General features: G+C 47.1%; 3 protein-coding genes across 3 annotated transcripts; 1 reads left to right on the top strand and 2 right to left on the bottom strand.

Moving 5' to 3' along the window:
- Nucleotides 1–6163: 6163 nt before the first annotated feature.
- On the bottom strand, nt 6164–8750 carry LOC122613335 (kinesin-like protein Klp59C). Its single transcript, XM_043787464.1, has one exon. It carries the CDS (start codon nt 8529–8531, stop codon nt 6303–6305), a length of 2229 nt encoding a protein of 742 aa, XP_043643399.1. The 5' UTR covers nt 8532–8750; the 3' UTR covers nt 6164–6302.
- A 1494-nt stretch (nt 8751–10244) lies between these two features.
- On the top strand, nt 10245–11668 carry LOC122613981. Its single transcript, XM_043788431.1, has 4 exons — nt 10245–10482; nt 10532–10930; nt 10986–11293; nt 11351–11668. Exons 1-4 carry the CDS (start codon nt 10358–10360, stop codon nt 11605–11607), a joined length of 1089 nt encoding a protein of 362 aa, XP_043644366.1. The 5' UTR covers nt 10245–10357; the 3' UTR covers nt 11608–11668.
- Nucleotides 11656–12182, bottom strand: LOC122613982. The gene is made up of 3 exons (XM_043788432.1): nt 11966–12182; nt 11831–11911; nt 11656–11771 (listed from the first exon to the last, which is right to left on the bottom strand). Exons 1-3 carry the CDS (start codon nt 12063–12065, stop codon nt 11743–11745), a joined length of 210 nt encoding a protein of 69 aa, XP_043644367.1. The 5' UTR covers nt 12066–12182; the 3' UTR covers nt 11656–11742.
- Between the last annotated feature and the right edge of the window lie 2119 nt (nt 12183–14301).

Genomic DNA, 14301 nt, shown 5'->3' with positions numbered 1-14301 from the left:
AAGTCCCTGGGAACGTGCTGACACCTCGCAAAAGTTGCCAACCAACCGTCCTCTGCCGATTATTTGCTGTCAAATCAGAATTTATTTTGGCAAAGCATTCGATTTGGCAATTTGCACTAGACCATGCCAAGGTGTTCTGGTCTAAAGCACGTCTGGGAAACGTCAGTTGAGACGCGAAGAAAGTTGCTCTTTGGCAACTTAAAAGTGTTTTATTGAAGCTATATAAGTTTTTAGAGCTTAGTTTAAAAAGTACCAGAGCTTCGAGATCTATCTTTATTTTATCTCCAAGAAATCTCTACTGATTTTCATTGCCCATATGATGAAATTCAAGCCAGTTTGAGTGCTACCCATGATAAACAATGAAATGCTAATCCAATGAAGCTTAAATTCTGTGAAATTACACGATGCCCAGTGCTACATAAATAGCAAACGCATTCAAGCGGCAATGCAACAATTTTTAATTACCATTTAGGCGCTCCAACGAGCATTACAGAAAGGCGAAAAAATAAAATAGATGGCAGAAATTGCTGGCAGCATTTTGGTCTCGACTTTTTCCGCATTTCTTCCCTTTTTGCCAAGCGTTTAACAGAAATGAAAAAGCAAAAAATCGAAATCGAAAAAAAGGCAAATACGGCATGCGGCATACGGCGAAAAAGGACGATGAGAAACAACAAACGCGAGGGAAATGAAGCCAATGTCCTGCGGGGTCAGTTGCGTTTTGGATAAATGTAATTAACCTTCAGGATCGCGCGAGTTGAGTTGGGTAGTCCAACTTAAACAACGGAGACAGCTGGAGAAAATTGATAACAGATGCGAAAGCCAGATTGTTTGGTGTAAATGATGGGTTAATGTAGCTGCAGCATATTCGTGCTAGAAAAGATTTACTCGCCGCTCGGAGACATACATCACTTTAAATAGACCACGAACCACATCATTAGGACAGTCGCCTTGCAAATTAATTACAATCGAGGCGAGAGGTGAAAAAGTGGGAGGGAAAGTGTGGGTGGAAAATCGGTATCCCGCGTATCAATGGAGGGCAAACTGAGTGGCAAGAAAACCCGAAATTCGCAGGCAAAGTTCCCAGCGCTGCTGGCCAACAATGGAGCCCGGCTGTAATTACCTTCTCACACACAAACAGTGGTACACGGATAAAGACTTTCGCATACACACATAATTAACTCGATAATGAGGACAAAACCCGTAGCCACACGTACAGTCAAAGCCAGAGAACCCCATCCCATCCCATCCAATCCAAACCCAATCCCCAATCTCGCCCAAGTTGTCGCAAATGTATGTAATGGCGTGTCACAGTTGTTGTTCCTGCGGTTGGACAGGGGGACAACGGGGGGGTTAACGAACACAGGAGGGTTAAGCAGGGGGGTATGGGGGAACCCCCATGCCAACTATAAGGTTTTGTTTGCCACGATAATGACTTCCGCTTCGACAGAGCGCCGGGGATGACAGAACCGGAATTTGTAATTGCTCCTAAGCGTTTGCATTCTCGATCTCAATTTCCAGCGCCTGCCTTTGATTTGGCTAGCGCAAAGGAAAAACTACACCCCTTTCTCCCCATTTTCCCCACTTTACCCACAAATCCAGGAATGTGCTTGTGTGTTCCTCGCCTCAAATTTATACGCATTTGACCCGAATGTCGTTGTGCCCAAGGAAAAGTCGTACGAATGCGAAAAAAGGTGTGAAAAACTATGCAGGAAAATTGCAGCACATACGATTGGATTGAATGGTTGTTTGGTTGGGGAAACTACAAAGTGTTTGCTATGCTAATTCCTGGGGGGAGAAATTATATTTAGTAGTTGCCGCAATTGTCGAAAACAGCAGAAATAGGCAAATTAGAACATTTCTGATTCATTGGAATGCGAGCAACAGGTGCGAAACTATAAAAGTTTAAAGTTTAAATTCTTGAAATATGTGAAACATATTTTGACAAAGTTGAGCACAAGCATCAGCCATTCAATTTCACCTGGTTTCTTTTCACTCAAAATCATAAATATTAAACACCATCCTTTGGGAAAGCCAGGAATATTTCATGATTACGGGCAATTGAATTACACATTTGCATAGCCCAGTTAATTCCTCTGGAGATGGCCAAGATACAGAGTGGCGGCGCTGGAAACCCCTAGCATTTATCGCAGTTTACATTCCAATTGCCATTTGCCAGTGGTGGCCAAAACGGGGTGGCCTACACCGCCCATTTGATTGCGGTAAAATGCTAATTAACGGAGCAATGCCCCAGTTTGGGGAAAAACTTTAACCCACTGACAAATGACTAGCAGTCTGGGCTGCGGCAGGCGGTTAAGGGGTTAAGGGGCTAGAGCCGCCATTTCTTTAAAGTTTTCAACCAACTCTTTAACGTGGCCTAAATATTAATGGGCGCATTACGTATACGCCACCGGTGGCCGCGATCCAAAGCTGGCCTGCCCAGGGAATCGTCGGTCTTAAATTCATATCAAAATATATATATATATGTATATATATTAAGTATTCTCTTGCAGTGGATTTGGGGGGCTGCTTTGCTTTAATATTTATAGCAAAGTCCCTGGAGGACGAAATGGTTTTTGTGCGCTTTCTCTCTATTTGTGAAATTTAAGCACGCAAAAGGTTCGCATATTAAATGCCACTCGCTCTGAGCAGCGAGCTATCAGTCCGTCTGCCTTTGGGGAACTGGTTGTATGGCTCCATTGCTCCGTGGCTCTAAACTTGTTGGTTCCACTGGGAGATTCGGTTTTGTTTGGTAATTTGTGGAGTGCAGCTCTGCGTGGCAGCCACCAAACTGGGGGGCGATTTCAATTGGCTGCGGATGGATTTAATAAAAGGTTGTGGGCGGCAGCTAAGGTGGCGCATTCTTCTCGATAAATGCGGCATTCTAAATAGGTAATATCATAAAGAAGTTCTAACACAGCACTTTTGAAATAATCATAAAGCAAAGCATTACACTCCTAAAAATACGTTACAGCTACTAAGTTTAACTCAATGCTTCAATGTTTATTTTATAGTTCGTTCAAATTGCCATTGCCAAAGTCCTTGGGTGCAAATTAATTACATCCTTTGCCAGGTTCTCTCCGTCCTTGTCGCCCCTCCTTTATGTGCATGTGTGTGTGTGTCAGCACTCGATAAAGGCATTGATCACACAGCCATCTATATAGCTCATCCGCCCCGTAAGCCCGCCCGCTTTTGCATTTGGCTCGATTGCAATTACGTCGCGTGGAAAGGGGGGATGGGGGGAAGGGGCTTGCATATTTCATAGTAGCTACGCATAAGTGACACTTGTCAAAACACATTTTCCACACCTCCTCCCACTCGCTTTTCCTTTTGGCCAGAGGCAAAAAAGCATATTTCAAGTGCGGCACTTCATGTGCGTCAAACAGAATGTCGGAGCGGAACAGCATGTGCATGTGCGAGGGAGAAGGCAGAGCAGTGCACACACACACACACTCACTCACACACACACACAAAGCGAAGCGAACAGTGAACAGAACTGAAAAAGTGCTCAAGTCGAAAGCCCTCGAGTTGTTTTGCAACATTTGAACACGTCAAGTTTTTAAGGTCAACATGTCGCTGGCAGGCAGGCCAGACATTAGACATCAGACATGGCTAACACGCCGCGGGTGCTAAGGGGGGCGGGAAAGGGGGAGGGGAAAAAGGAAAGGGGAAGTGGGCGGGAAAAGGGTTTAGCCAAAGGTGGCGAACGGGAAATATCGGTTGGAACAACGTGCGGGATGTCATTTGCATCCCCAGCGATTGTCAAAGGACCAGACCCTTTTTCATTTCCATCTCGGAGTCCTTTGGCTTACAAAGTTTCTCACTTTGTTTGGGTAAAGTGATCCCAAATCACCACACTAACGATTAATATTATTGCTTGCGTGAGGTCAGAAGTAAATTCGATTTCATTGAACATTTATTTCATATAATATATAATATACTAAATACTTCCATGATGTGTACCAACTTCTGGGGAGCCAACCACTTTTGCTACTTGGCCAAAAGAAAAGCAGTCCAAATCCCACATAAGAACTGCTTCCTTCATTGATATCCCCAAAGTCCAGCTACACTTTTCGGTCCAAGAAACCGTAGGAAAATGCCCTCTCCCTTACTTAGCTTTGGGCCAGATCCCAGGCTGCTCCTCAGCTCCTCGGCTGCCTTGTTTACCCTTTGGATGTTCACGGCTTTATATGCGAAGACGTATGTGAAAACCCATACGGGTGTAGTGTGTGCCATGGTGTGGTGTGTTGCGGTGTGTGAGTTTCGGTCTTGTTGGAAAACACTTTTTCACAAAATTTTCTCAAAAAGAATGTTAGACAAACCGCTTTGTTGGCAACAATTTGGGTTAAAACTTAAGTGTTTTGCTTCGAGTTGAAGCACAGCCACTCCCCGCTGCCACAGCCCCTTAAATTCTTTGGCATTGCAGTGCTTTTGGCCCGGCTTAAAATGAAACCCACAAGAAAAGGCGAGCGAGATGGCAAGAAGGGCAACTAGGAAAAACCAACAAAGTCGAGGGAGACGTGGAAATGTTCTTGTGCTTGTGCTTGTGCTTTTCCCTTTCATGCATTCCAAGCCAAGAAGCAGAGAATAAGGACGCCGCAAGGAGGAGGTAAATTGTCCTTTTAACTTCTTTCGCAGCTGCTGCTGCTCCATATAAATTTCGTTAAAATTCAGCACTGCACTTTCGCTTTTTCCTCCAAAAAAAAAAAGAAAACCACCCCAGCAGACAATGAGCAGAAAGTATCTCGACGAGCTCCCAAAGAGGCTTCCTCATTAGAGCAACTGAAGACAATTAACAGTCATTACCGAAATGAAAAGTGCAGAGATGCAGTTGCGATTGCTGACGTTGACTATTCGAATTTACCAATTTGAATGTATAAATGTGAGTATCACATAAATAAAAAAGAGGAGAACATTGTGGTGCTTAAACGGTTCTGTGGAACTCGAGCCCATGCGTTGCATTGGGCTAATTTGATTGAAAGTTTTCGGATCAAGTTTGTGTGGGGAGTCTTACATTCGCCGCACATTTGAGGCCACATCAAAGGAAAAGTTGATGCAAATATATGCCCCGGACTGAAACCAAAACCCAGACCAAGACCAAAACCCAGACCAAACCAACTCGAAGCCCGACCAATCCATTCAAATGTAAGCAAAGTGAAGGCGGGAGATGGAGATGGAGATGAAGTCGGAGTCGCAGATGAATTTGTTTGTTCACATTTTGGGGCTGCATTATTGGATATCTCAGCTCGAACTTAACTAATTTTAAAGTTTTCCAAATGAGAGATCTCTCTGTGTGTGCGGCAAGTTCTGCTAAAGTTTCCCCAGCTCGTGGAATTAGTTGCAATTTTCAGCATCTGGGGGAAGATTTTACATATACTCGGGCACAGAAATCGCTCGTTTTGCGGAGGGAGCAGGAAATTGTCTACAGCTGCTTGTGGTTCAGTCTCATCAACGTCATCTTTAAAGTTGTGCTGGCATTCAGCGAGTTCAGGGATCACGACTCGGAAAACCATTTGCCAGCCATTTGTAATTGAAGTAATTGTTATTTGTTTGAATTAATATTGGGTAATGTAAACTGAAGAATGTATTTTAATAGCAAGGGCTCATCGCCTAGAGCAGCTTGCAAAAACATTCTCTGAAACGAGTTGCCCGTCATTGTTTACCATCCCGAGGGCATTAGACCATAAAGTGTGTACAATAAAACTAAAGAGTAATATAAGGGGAAAATTACAAAAGAGCTTACCAAGTTCTTTGACACAGTGGAGCGGCTACCTCTTTAACTCACACGTAACATATACTTTTTGCTTTATGGCGGGAAAAACTTTATCACCGCTTCTTTCGCACTTCGTGCGGCTTCTTTCGGATCTGTTACATATGCTGCCAGTTGCCAGTATTGCCAGTATCGCCAGTTAACCAAGTTAACAAATCCACCCCAAAGGTTCAGTTCCTTTTGTTGCCGCTTGCCGCTTGCCGCATGTTGTTGATTACACTTTGGACGGTCATAAATTTGTATCAGCGCGCTGTGGAAACCCATACCGCCAGTTGGGAAGCTGCACAAAAAGAAAAGTTCGCTGGGAAAGTTTTTATTTTACCTCGGCGAGCTCAAGTGAAACTTGAGTGCAGTGTGCGGGGAGGGGGAGCGGGATGGGAGAAGAAAAGAACTCAATTCGTGGTTGAATTTTCATTAACTGCTTGTTTATCGATTCGAAATCTGAGCCATTCGGGGGTCCCCCCAAAACGCAATTGAAAAGATACAGAGTGGTAGAAAATAAATTCATATTGATGGGTGAGTGGGTGGGAAATATCTAGTCGGAATCGTCCTGTTCGTCCTGTTCGTCCTGCTCGTCCTCCTTGCTTGCATTCTGGTGACCTCTCTTCATCAACTTCTGAGTGTTGTAATTGAGCGTTAGATCCCGCGTACGGCTCACCATGGCCAGCAGTTCCAGTAGCAAGCTTTCTGAATTTCGCGTGTATTGCTCCAGTTCCTTTTCCGTTTCCAGTTCCCGGAAGTTGCGAGCGTAGTCCTCCAGATACTCCACCAAAAGTCCATGCTGCTCGGCCACCTCTCGCAGCTCCACGGGTGCGTTGATGGTGTGGTTGAAGTTCATGTCGAAACTGATGTGCGGTTGAGTGCAGGAGCTGGCCTCCTCGGAGGATATGGTTATATGCGGATTCTCCTCGTCCTCCTGCTCATCGTCGACCTCCTCGTCGGCCAGCATTTCTGGCTCGGACTCGTCGTCGAGATCGGGCGACTTCTCCCCATCCCCCCCACTGGCGGACTGCAAGATATCCTCTTCCTTGGCTATAAGCTCCTTCACCCTGTCCGCGTAACGCAGCGTGTTGAGCGTGTGCTCCACGCAGCTCATGGATGGCGATATCATGGCAATCATGCAGGTCTTGTTCTTCTTGCCGCCGACGAAGGAGTCGCGCAGCACTTGTGTCAACTTTGATCCCCGGAAGGGCAGGTGGCTCGACTGCCGGCTGAGCGCGCGAATGCACTCCTTGAGGGCCAGCAGGGATTTGTTGATCTCGGCACCCTCGATGCGAGTTTGGCGATCGGCGGATTGCGTGTCCGCGCCACGTTCATTGCCCGCCAAGTCCACAAAGGAGCACTTGCCGTAGGGGCCCCAGGAATCGGGCATGTGCAGTGCTATTTGAAAGACGGCATGGGAGCGCGATGACTTGGCATTCGCCGAGGTCTGGCCGGAGGTGCGCTCCTTGCTGCCGTGCTCGATCAGTCGCAGGACATCCTCCACCTTGGTCACCGGCATCTCCGTGAGGCCCACCACCACGACCTGCTGTCTGCCATCCTCCAGGACGCGCAGCAGCGGCTTGTTGGGCAGCAGCAGATCGAACACCTTGGTGCCGTAGATCTCGAAGAAGCTGCACGTGATCTTGGCACCCATCTCCTGGTACTCGGGCCGGGCCACCTCCTCGAAGACATCGCGCGCTGCCATGGCGTAGATGCCGGTGCCGCAATCCTGGATCTTTCCGAAGAATTCGCCGCCCATGGTGTGCGTCTTGCCGCTGCCAGTTTGTCCGTAGGCGAAACACGTGGCATTGCCGCCCTCGAACATGGTTCTGATCAGAGGACGAGCCGTGTGATCGTAGACCAGCGCATTGGAGCACTCCTCGTCGAACGTGTAGTCGAAGCGGAATTTGTGGTGCTCCAGGAACTTGGTGAGGTCCACCTTGAGGCGCAGCTCGTGAACGATCAGGGTGTCGGCACTGGGCACCGAGATGATGTCCAGATTCTTGGTGTTCTCCTCCCGGCGGCTCATGGGTCGCTTTCGCACACACACCGTGATTTGCTGCACAGTGGCACCATTGGGATCCAGGCATCGAAGTGGGGAAAAGATCAGGGTGGAGCGGTATTGGCGCAGCATCAGCGACACCTCCCAGTTGGGATTGCCCGGATCCTTGCGACGCATCGCATCCTTCTCCTGCAGCTGCTCCACCTGGCGCGCCCTGCGCCGCTCCCGCTCCTCCTTCATGCGGTTCACCTCCCGCACGACACTGGAACAGCGTTGGTTGCTGTTGCTGTTGCTATTGTTGCCCTTGTGGCCACCCTGCGCCCGGCGACCTTGGGCGGGGCTGGCATCCCGGGTGGGTCTGCAGTTGGCCACCCGCGGGGTGTGCGACCTGGCCTGCTCACGATTTCCCGCCGTAGCAGGATCCGTCTTTCTCGTGGCAATTTTACTGCGACAGTCCGGCACTCTAATGCGTTCCGTATACGGATTTCCAGTGTGGGACTTGCGAAGGGACATAGGTGCTGTGGGCGGACTCGGGGCCCTCGGCTTGGGCAACATGGAGTTCGGTGGCTTGGATGGCGGCGATTGATTCTCCGCGAAGATGTGACGATTGATGCCGATCAGCGTGCTCAGTGGCACCTCCTTGCCCTTGACCACCGTGCCCTCGGTCCACTCGCCCGTTATGGAGTCGTGCTCCAGATTCTTGGCAGTGCACACAACCGGATGCACTCGACCGTCGCTCCGCTGGAAGAACAGCTGCTCGCCGATCTGAATGCGATCCATATTTGTATTTTTTTTGATTTTCCGCTTAAGTATATGGTTCTTGATTTCCAATCCACAAACGAGTGATGATGATACACAATCTTTTATCGACCAGATGTTGCCTCTGTAATTTACTGTCGAGTGTGAGTTTGTTGAGCTACTGATAATCGTTTGAAATCTAGGATCGAACCCCTAACGCCCAGCCTGCTTTTCGCTCTGTAATACAAATTTTGTATTGATTTTTGCATAGTTCTGCCAAAGTGTAAGAGGTGGACTACTCGATTTTCCGGTTGACTCAAAGTTCTAGGGTACTCGAAATTGAAAAGCCTTCTTAAAGTACAAAACCTTTTGCTTCCGCTCTCGGAACCATTTGATGGCTAACATATTTGGGGTGTTGGCTCGTAAATTCCTTGGGTTAGCAGCTTCTTTTGATATATGGCTCTTGGCTCGTTACGGGTTAGTACTTTTCAAATTAGATTTGGGCTCCCTACCTTTTTACCCCCCCCCCCTCCTGTGTGTGTGTGTGTGTGTCATAAAGCGAAGGCAGGACCTTTTCGTATTTACACAAGCGTGCACATTCCACAAATAAATAGCTCTCGTTCTGCGCTCTGTTGTCTAGACATGTGATTGGAGGACAATTAAAATACATCTGCTGCGAGGCGAACCCTTCGAGGGATCAAAGAACGTGCTGTTCCCAGTCGGTCAGGTGTAAAAACTAATTTACGGCCATGCCAGTCGAGCAGCCGGAGCAGCTGCCCCAAAAACCGCAATCGAAACCCCAAGGTGAATGGCTGTGCAGAAGGGGGGACAACTGTGACTGTGAATGTGACTCTGACTGTGACTAGCATGCCTTTCTGGTCTAGTTTGGCTATCAGCTGCTAGTGGGTCAGCACGGGGTAGTACGAGTATATGGACCATAAATCTCATGGCTGCTGCAATCAGGACCTGCAATCGCAATCTGCATCAGAAATCAGAAATCAGCGTGCAGTGCCAACTTGTCAGGGCCGCATAGATAGCGACCGAACTGGGGACTGGAAACTGGAAACTGGAAATGGCGTCAAGGGCGCCATAAATGAGAATTTCCGTTTCATTTCCGACCGTTTGTTTGCGATTGTGAATGTGAATGGCACTGTGTCTCTGTGTGTGTGTGTATCTCTGTGTGTGTTTGTGGCAGTGCGGTTCATTTGTGGCCCATAATGAGCTGGCAAAATGTCGTGGCTCCGCATCGATTTTCGTTTAAAGTGCCGACCAGGACCACCTAATGGCGTTCGGTGTCCCGAATTTATGGCAACTTGACCTCGGCCATTTGTCAGCATTAGAACACAATTGGATAGCACGGCCGCTGCAGTCAAGGGCATCATAAATGGCCAGCTGCCAATATGGGTCCCTCGTTCAAGTTGGGCTCAAGCGAGCTTAGGTCCACAGGCATCGATACAATTCAATTAAATATGGGAAATACCGCCTTTGGTAAATTCAAGCCAGTCTGCAGAATATTTATGCCAACTCGGGGTTCCACCACCCAGAGACAGACACATAAATCTGTTTTCCCGCGACGCGATAAGCGGCAAAACATGTTGATGCAGAGGCGAAATAAAATATGTCGCCTAAATGGAGACGGAGACGGAGACCAGGATGCAAAGCCCGAAGATTTATGCGGATATAATCGCTGGAGGCCATAAATTATAGCCAGCAGCTCGAAGCAAATCTACGAGTCATCGATTTTCCAACGAGATGTCAGTCACACCCAACACTTTCTTCTACTTTGTTCTACTAAAACATGTTAACACACCAGCACAAAGAAAACAAACACTTAAATTAGGAAGAAGTTGCGCGGTTTATTTGGCAGGATGTTTTCAGGATTACTACCCATGATGCAGCAGACGCGGAGGGCCACGGTGCCACTAAGTGGCGTCTCCGAGTCCAACAGTGGATCGATTAAATCATCCAAATGCAGAATGCAAACACTTTCGCGGTAAGCCTACTTTTACTGCCCCATTCGAAGAGTTAAAACCCGATTTCAGAACCGGAATTCTGCTACTGGACTACAAGCAATACCAAGCAGCACGAACTGTGCAGCAAAACTGGCGAAAATTCCACTTCCGAAAGTGTTTCAGGGATTTGAGAGCGGCGGCCATCACGATTCAGCGCTGGTGGCGCGGATTCTCGCTCAGAAACAACTACCTCAGGCTGGTGGAGCACATGCTGCAGCAGCGGGTGCAGGATCACCACCACCGGTCGGCCACCAAGATTCAGGCCCTATTCCGAGGATGGAGAAGTCGGCGCACCATCCATGACCACAGCAAGCTGCTCAGGAAGCAGGTGTGCGCCGCCGAGGATCTGCTCAACTGCGTGGCCTTCAAGTTGCACCACCTGCTGCGCACCTTCGCGATTCCAGGTGTATACTCGCTGAAGAACTCAAAGTGAGTATATCGTAGTATCTATTTCACTGAAATATCACCCTACTGCCACCCACAGCTGCATGTCGCGCATAGAGAAGCTGCTGGCCAGCTTGCACTTCCGGTTTCACAACGGCAGGGTTAAGTCGCAGCTGGCCAAGGATCAGGCCGATCAAAGCAGGGATACGGAAGCTTTCGGGAAGAGCAACAAATACAGCAAAGTTCCTTTCGAGGGAGCACGCTACTGGAGCCAATGCAAACCGAAGTGCGAAGCCGCCTTGAAAATGTCCAAGAATATCGACAGGCGCATGTACAGGATCATCGAGATATACGATGCCTCACAGCGAGAGGCCCACACGGCGCTGGTCGAAAAGAATAGGGCGTACAGTAAGTTAAATTGTATATATACTCTATAAAATATATATATTTTAAATCATTTCACAGGAAAGCAAAAGGGGCTGATGAAGAACATGAAGAAGGCGGCTGAGAAGAGTAAGCGCGACTTCTGCGGCGATGTCATTGCCAGCATGAGGCGCTGGAAAATCCTGGTGGACCACGACCTCAGTGTGGGCAAGAACATATTCAAAAACCCGGAAAACCTAGAGCGGTTCATTGCCGAAATATCACAGTACGCCAATGAGTTCGAAAACTGCACCTGCTATTGCCGCATTCCCGTGTTTACAGAAATCTATTGCGGCTAAATGTCATACAAACCAGTAATACAGTACCAAGTAGTGAAAATAAAGACATTTTTACAACTAACGATTTTATTAGTTTTACTACTGAACCAATGACTGCTCTCCGCCAACAGTTACAACTATATTTGTATATGTATCTCAGCCGAAAATCGCATTAAATATGTCGACTGCGGATTAAAGAAAATGTTTAGATGCATTCGTATCTATAAGTTTGAATATCTCTCACCAAATACGTTGCCGAAGAATCGCAGAAGTGCGGTGACAAACGAGGGTCTTTGATAATCGGTCCAGTTATCCGTCATCTGATCTGTTTTGGCCACATAAACGAGTAATCATTTAATTTCTAATCACCTTTTCTCACCTAAATGCTCGCAATCCAGCCGCTTGTTCATGGCGAAAGTATCGCCTCCGATGGGCGGAGCTCCACTCTCATCGATGTCGGTGTTAATCGGATCCGCCATGGTGAAGTGGAAACTTACTATAAAAACTCACAATTTCAATTTTAAATACACTTGAAAATGTTTGCGGCAACTATGATTTGGGTATCAGTAAGCTGACTTAACAGCTAATGCAAGGATTACTAGGTTCTTGGCTCAGTTCTGAGAGTAATGAATTTTATTTTTGAAATCAAAAGAGATTCCTTCCCCAGGAGTGTCTTAAAAATACCGTGATATCCGGAGTGCGCATTCAAAGACACAAAACATGCCATTTTCCCAGCCAACAGCTGCGAGTTACGAGCCAAGTGTGCGATTTATGCCATAAACTTTTCCAGCCAAAACATTCGAGATCCGCAGAGAAAGCATGCAAATGCGGAGTGGAAGGTGGAAGGTGGCAGTTGGAAGGCGAAATGTGGAATTGGGGGGCGGGATTTTCTCGGAACCTGTCCCTGAACGAGCATAAATTAAGAGACCAGTTGCCGGTGCTTTTAATTAGACACTGAAACACGGCTACGGCTTCGTCTGGCCAATGTCCAGGGGTTCTCTTCTCTGTGCTGCTGGGCAGGACATCAAAACAGTGCTCCGAACAGCAGGAGACTTGGTAATTGTACGGCTGGCCTTCATCATCGTGGCTGAAGCTCCATAATAATAATCACCATCCTCAGATATGCAATTAGAGGACAAACGAAAAATGTGTCTTGGTCAGGCGCTGTCATCGCCATCGTCATCGTCCTCGTCATCGTCGCCCAGGGATAAATACATATTTCCCAGGCTCCAACGCTCCATGTGTATATGCTTATGTATGTACGAGAGAATATGTACTTATATAAATGAAATTAACCATATTCATCAGGGCCACAACTAAATGCAACATTTTCGGCCGCTAATGACGAGCCTTGTCGTCGTCGTCGTCGTCTTGGACAGCAACTTGTGTTGCCCCGGGGCCAGGTTCTTTATCACTCGGTTAATTACTTATGTCGACTTCCTCCCCCGATCCTTAGGGGTCCTTGGATGCTGCTCCACTCGGGCAGCGAGTTTCGTTTATTTTGCGGCTGACATGACAGCTCTCCTGACGTCTTCCACTGGCATTGCGAAAATGAATCTCAGTGCGGCCAACAGGTACATCTTGCAACCATATGTTGGCAGCTAGTTAAGTTCAACTGGGATGAGTCCTCATGGACAGCTGCGCATGGAAGGCTTTAAGTTTTTAGTCACTAGTTTTAAATGTGACTCTTAATACCCAGCTCACAGTTTACACTACCAGCAACAGAGATAACTAAAATGCTGGCTTAAAAAGTGCACTAATTTAAGCATATTAAAACTTTTTTGGCCAAATAGTAAAGCCATTTGACAGGGCTGCCGAAAGTTTTTTCATTTTTGTACAGCTTTTTGGTAAAATCCCAAGCAGCTTTATAAACATCAGGAAAGTAGGCAATGGGGGTTAAGCCTTCGCAATGATGCAACCAAACCGAAATGGTTTCCAACAAATAAAGTTGCATAGCCAACAATTTCACTTTCAGTTCTAATGCATTGTGGCGCTAAAATTTCGGATTTTTCCGCCTCTTGATTAAATGTGTTAAGAGCCCAAGTTGGGCAACTTTTCGCTGGCCAAGATAGTTTGGCCAATTATTCGAGCAGCATAATTCCAACCAAAAAAGGCGAAAATGTCAGTGGTGCAAAAAACCATAAGTATCTTTATAGAAATTAGCCTAGAATAATATTGTCAGCCCAATCGAGTGCCGGGTTTCTAATGAGCTTGCTGGAAAATTCCGAGGCGTTTGCACATGTCTAAGACCCATTTGATGGGGTTTGTTTGGGAGGTGGGCCACTTCAACCGCAACACAAGGCGTTTCAAATGTTTCCTTTCAAATTAATTAGAAGTTTGCGGTGAGCAAAGCGAAGCAAAGCAAAGCGAAGCCATGTAGCCTGCTTGCCCTTTTCATGGACATCATCATCATCGTCATTGATGGCAACCGAGTAGGCCACAAAATGGTTTTCGGCCAACAATGAAATCTGAGTTCTAATTGCCGGCACACAAACATATAATTAACTAAATAATGAGATGAGTGGGTAAGTGGGTGGTGGGAGGTGGGTGGTATCTTAGCCATTTGGCTGCTGTAAACGGCATTCGTAATTACCTTTGATATGCTCAGCTACACTCGCAGCAGTCGGGGCTTTCAATTAATGCTGTCGCGTTCTGTTTTGCTTTTTGTAAAAGTTTTTTAATTTATTGGCCATAAATTCGAGCACGTTTGGCCAT

Source organism: Drosophila teissieri, chromosome 2R, assembly GCF_016746235.2.
Source record: "Drosophila teissieri strain GT53w chromosome 2R, Prin_Dtei_1.1, whole genome shotgun sequence".
NCBI classification, from domain to species: Eukaryota; Metazoa; Arthropoda; class Insecta; order Diptera; family Drosophilidae; genus Drosophila; species Drosophila teissieri.
Note: the sequence above shows the minus strand (reverse complement) of the source record. Positions and strands in the feature narration are given on the sequence as shown.